General features: G+C 35.6%; 1 protein-coding gene across 1 annotated transcript; it reads left to right on the forward strand.

Annotated features, from left to right (window-relative positions):
- Window positions 1–237: 237 nt before the first annotated feature.
- Window positions 238–5,310, forward strand: LOC106869798 (succinate dehydrogenase assembly factor 3, mitochondrial). The gene is made up of 2 exons (XM_014915658.2): window positions 238–816; window positions 4,257–5,310. The coding sequence occupies exons 1-2, from the start codon at window positions 637–639 to the stop codon at window positions 4,422–4,424; spliced, it is 348 nt and encodes a 115-aa protein (XP_014771144.1). The 5' UTR covers window positions 238–636; the 3' UTR covers window positions 4,425–5,310.
- Window positions 5,311–5,822: the final 512 nt, after the last annotated feature.

Below are 5,822 nucleotides of genomic sequence, written 5' to 3' on the forward strand. Positions count from 1 at the left end.
ATATATATATATATATATATATATATATAAACATTAAAATAACAAAAACTTTATTATATTTTGTTATAAAAATGTAAAACCTTTGAAAACTAAAACAACAATTTCTATTAAGAATTGGTTATTTTACTGATAAAAGTTGTTACTAAATATTCTAAATTAGTTTATGGTAAAGCAAAATAAATTGCAGAAAGCAATATGAAATAAGAAGAAAAAAGAAAATTAAGCTGCTAGCTCACAAACGTACAGCTGTTATTATTTGGAGGTCACGTGATTGATGTGTGTTTCATAATAAATAAACGAAACGTCAATTTGACCCTCGATCACCTTGTGCCACGTGGTTGTAACACAGCAAAAGTTTTGTGTGGTCATCTAATAGTAACAACGACCACAACAGTAATGGACACAATGGAAATTTTGTAAGGAAAACAATAATTGATGCCAGTTCATAAATTGAACTTACTTCACCGTCCCTTGAAGAATGGAAGCAACGTTCATCCATAGCTTGAATTGACTTCAGAAACAACAGAAATCCCTAAGCTAGGAACTATTTCCTTAGCATCTAATGTTACTTTTTAATTATCTGTGATAATTGTGTTAATGATAATATTAAATTAAGCAGAATAATAAACGTTTACTATGGCGAGTAATCCAGGACATGTGAGACGCGTAAAAGCCTTGTATAAAGCTATTTTGAAAATCCATCAGGGCCTTCCCATTCATTACAGAGCAATCGGAGACCAATATGTTAAAGATGAGTTTCGCCATAACAAAACTTCAAACACCAAGCAAGCAGATATATTTATGCATGAATGGACGGTAGGGTCCTTTTATTCTTGTATGCGTGTGTGTTTGTTATTACACGGGCAAAGACAACTGAATGGGGTGTGTAGAAACACAGAATGATGGAGTTTGGGCACTGAAGAAAAGTTTCACCCCCACAAAAATTGGGTACTGATAAGGAAAGGGCAAAAAAAAGAATTTACTAGAATGGTAATTTCAGGTCTATGAAGCGTTAAAAAAAATTTATATTATAAGGTACAACTATTCTTAATAAATTCATGGTATTTTGATATTTATAATTATTGGTGCTTATTTCAGAAAAATTAAGCCATTATCTACATAAATAAAAACATCCGTTATGCACGTACTACAAAGTAATGATGGCATGAAAGTAAAAGGAAATGTTTTTTTCATGAGAAAGAAGGGCTTGCTCCTAAGACGGATAAAGTTAATTTCAAACTGGAGACCTGGTTCAAATACAGCAGAGAAGACTCCATTGAAAGTACCCAAGTACAAGATGGTAATGTTAAAACAGCTAATGAATTAAATGTACCACCCAAGAATGCAACAGGCCCTCTAATAAACTTCCGCAGTTTTTGTCTACCAAATTTCCCTCACAAGACTTTAGTTGACCCACAACTATGTTAGAAGACCTCTGTTCAGATTGTCACACTGTGGAATCAAACAGAAATTAGAGAATTTCAGTAGATTGTCATCTAGTTTAACATCATCAGCTAATCTTTGAGTATCTTTAGTGTAATCTACTCTGTTCTAAACTTTTGAGCCAGGTCTCTAGTCTTAGGATACTTTCTTCTCTCCTGCCCTTCTGCATCCAGAGACCCTGGAAGATATCCTCAAACTAGTCTGTCCTTCCTTCTTGATTAATGGGAAAAAAAAACTATGCCTTCACCCAGTTCTATTGAAGAATAAACTTTTAATTTTTCTCTCTAATCTTACAAAGGTTCTTAAATTTTTATGTCTATTTTCCTGCTAACATAGTTTAGATGAATATATTATTGCTCCCCTTCAGTAAGCAACATCTTCTCCTCTCTAACATGGACTAATTCCAACAGGGAGATAGATGAAGCTCTGTTACAGTGGAGAGAGCATGGTTTGTCAGTTCTTATTACAGTTGAGGATTGATGGAAGTAGAGATTATGGGACAATCTGTGTTCAGGTGTTACTTTCAACTCTCTCCTTGATCAATCTGATCAATTTTTAAGGTGTTGCCTACTTTTTCTTGTGCAAAATTCTTGGGGGACTCAATTGATGCCCTGCCTACTCAGCCTTGATGCGCTCTGCATCTCCATCACACTCAGAATGGGTGCTGACGTCTGTAGGGGACTGAGATGTCGCTGTGGTAGGCCCCTTGATCCCACAGGTCTTCAGAATCTGTTATGCCACTTAAATGCTAGTCATTTCACTTGTCACACCAAGTTAAACTTAATCATTAAGTGAGCCCTGGCTCAGATTAATATCCCCTCAGTTCTGGAGCCAATAGGATTATCCAGAAGTGATGGGAAGCGATCAGATGGACTTACCCTCTGACCCTGGGTAAGATGTAGGTCCCTCATCTGGGATGCTACAGTCTGTCACTCTTTTGTTCCCTCCCACATCCTGGATGCTGCAGTAAATGGGAGAGTCGTTGCTTCTGTAACTGAATGGAACAAAACACTGAAGTATCGGGACTTGGCAGTGAACTATCTCTTCCAATATGTGGTATTTGAGACATTTGGAAGGAATGGGCCACTAACGGTGAAGTTCTTGTCATCGTTGGCAGCTTGCCTTACAGAGAAGTTAGGTGATACCCATGAGGGTGCTTGATTTTTCCAATCCTCAGCCTCACTATCACCTGTGGTAATGCTGCAAGCGTGCTGGCTTGCTTCAGTAAGTTCTGTTGAACCTTGTGTTGTGCAACCCATTGAAGCACTTGGTACTGCATTGATGTTTTTTTCTTTTCTTTTCTTTCTCACCTTTTTTTTTTTTACTTTGTCTTTCTTTTGTAAAATATATTATTGAAGCATTGTTTTATAACCAGTTGCCCTTCCTATCACTAACCTTTACCTGTTTTTCAAATAAGAGATCTCTTATTTCATACCTCTTTGAAGGTGTAAATCAGTGGTCCTCAACAAGGGTCCATATGATCCTTGGAAGTTCATGTAAGATTTTGTTGTTAAAATTTAATGTGCAATAAAATTGGTTATACTTCTACAATGCCAGTACCGCCTGACTGGCTCCCGTCGGATTTTCGAGCGAGATCGTTGCCAGTGCCCCTGGACTGGCTTGTGCGGGTGGCACATAAAAGACACCATTTCGAGCGTGGCCGTTTTCGTGCGGGTGACACGTAAAAGCACCCACTACACTCTCTGAGTGGTTGGCGTTAGGAAGGGCATCCAGCTGTAGAAACTCTGCCAAATTAGATTGGAGCCTGGTGTTGCCATCCGGTTTCACCAGTCCTCAGTCAAATCGTCCAACCCATGCTAGCATGGAAAGCGGACTTTAAACGATGATGATGATGAATGCACAAAATATTTTAACAATTTTTTTTATACAATTCCTAAAAATATTTAATTATAAAAATATTATAAGAATTTTTAAGCATTGAATGGTTATGAGAATTCATCCAAGTAACATTGGAATCAAAGGGATCCTCTGATTTAAAAAATGGTTGAGAAATACTGGTGTGAAGCAAGTAGATAATTTGTTGACAGGAGAAGCAACAACAACACTGCTCATAGTTTGTGATTTCCATAGAGCACAAATGTAAATTAACACACACACACACACACACTACAGGTGTTATTGAATTTCAATCCAGATTCACTCAAAAGTTTTAGTTGGCCCAGAGTTATAATAAAAGACACTTGCTCAAGGTGCTGCACTGGGGGACTGAACTTGAAATCACATGCTTGGGAAATGAACTTCTCAACAATAGAGCCATGCCAAATACCTATAAATTTAATGATTGCTAATATACCTAACGTAGTGAATCAGAAAAATTCTAACAGATTCATATTACACAAGAAGTGAGGAAATAAAAAAAAAACTCTATTGAGCTTAGTGATAAAAATCCTGAACAAGGGAGACAACCCTGAAATTTAAATTATAAGTAGAATGAGAGCACAAATGCAGTAGAGAATGAGTTTATCATTGTTAGGTATGACACTTGTAAACATGTTTCAATTTTGTCAGACTTACTCATCAAAGCTTTGTCTTACCACTACATGTCAAATCCTAGATAACTGAGAAGTATAAATAGTCTGAGTGATAAACACAAAATGATGTAACAACATAAAAGAATACCTGGAATTGTAGGACTGATTACTGAGGGATACCACTTCAGGGAAAATAAGTAGTTAAGCTTTAAACTAAAACAGTGAGCCTAAAACATTTTCTAATCAAAATTTAACACTCAAAATGAATACAGGAAAAAAAACTACTTGATTAATGATTGTTTACTTTTCTTTATTTTACAGAAATATTATGTGACTATAGCTAAACAGCTCAGTCACAAAAATCGCACTGGAGTGATTGGAGAAAATTTGTCCTCAGACTTTTTGGATTGCTTTAATTCAGAACAACTTGGTCAACTCTATGAATTGTTCCAAGAAACACAGAAACCTCTACAAGAAAAGGAAAAATGAAACATCAATTGATATTTATTGCTTTTTGACAACAACAAAAAGTAGTTTTATTTATTTTTTTGCTACCAAACATGTTTCCTTATCCCCAGTGTTAAATTTTTTACAATAAATCCAACAGTATATTTAATTACTGTGAGGAGTGGAAAAGTTTGCAATTTTGTTATTTCTATCATTTAGTCAGGAAGAAAATGTAGTGCCTATGACCCCTTTAAGGCCTCCAAGATTAGTAAGACAGAGAGAGGAAGGTATCCTGAATCATGGTCTAAATGCATGCAACTGAGTGGACCCTATTAAATGCACTCAAAGTACAGGTGGTGATGTTAAACAAGATGATAAAGTCTATAACACAAATAGCCACAACAGGATCTGATCTCAGAATGCTAACAGTTGGAACAAATGCAAAGTACCTTGCCTGATATTCTTACATTTTCAGCAGTCCACCACTCTAAATTAGTATTCAATTTATCAACTCCAGGAGGATGAAAGGCAAAGTTAATATCAGTAAGATTTGAACACAAATATAAAAACCAAAATAAATACCACAAGGTATTTCATCCAATTTGTAAACTACAAAAATGAGTCTTGAAAATTCTTATTACAAAATATATTTTTTCCACTTTTCATAGCAACTAAATTTACTGAGGCCTACAAAATTTCACAGATCAATAGATGTATAAAATTTTATGAGGAAAGTATCCTGAAACCAGAATCCTGGTTTGGGGATACTTTCCAAAATTAGAATATTGTTGACACACAGATCTTTAGCTAATATTTTCAAATTCTGGATTTCAATCTTTGAACTTTCAAGTTTTGATTGTCCCCATTTTCTATCTTGTCATAGACTTGAACATCCTTTAAAGAATAAAAACTTTAAATGCTTTTTAAACTGTTTTGTCTTCAGTCAGTAATGGAGTGGATCAAAGCTTTTGATCAGACACTTCCAACATGTATTGAACAATGAGCTTTTTCACTGAAAATTTTACACAATATCTCTATTGTTACATTAAAGTTTATGCTCAAAGGTTTTCTACTTTTAGTTTTAATACTAAAACTATTATATACTTTCACTATTAATACTGAAACTATTATCTCACATATATATATGCATACAAACACATTCACACACAATATATATATATATGTATATGTATATGGTTGGTTGGCACTACGTTGAGGGTTCCAGTTGATCCGATCAACGGAACAGCTTGCTTGTGAAATTAATGTGCAGGTGGCTGAGCACTCCACAGATACGTGTACCCTTAACGTAGTTCTCAGGGAGATTCAGCGTGTGGCAAGGCTGGCCCTTTGAAATACAGGTACAACAGAAACAGGAAGAAAGAGTGAGAGAATGTTGTAGTGAAAAAGTACAGCAGGGTTCGCCACCATCCCCTGCCAGAG

This window comes from Octopus bimaculoides, chromosome 6 (assembly GCF_001194135.2).
Source record: "Octopus bimaculoides isolate UCB-OBI-ISO-001 chromosome 6, ASM119413v2, whole genome shotgun sequence".
NCBI lineage: Eukaryota > Metazoa > Mollusca > Cephalopoda > Octopoda > Octopodidae > Octopus > Octopus bimaculoides.

Excerpts from the sequence above, each read along its gene's own strand:
- LOC106869798 (XM_014915658.2), top strand. The coding sequence starts at position 637 with ATGGCGAGTAATCCAGGACATGTGAGACGCGTAAAAGCCTTGTATAAA. Across the intron at positions 817-4,256 it reads TATTTATGCATGAATGGACG|AAATATTATGTGACTATAGC; the intron begins GTAGGGTCCTTT and ends TTTATTTTACAG.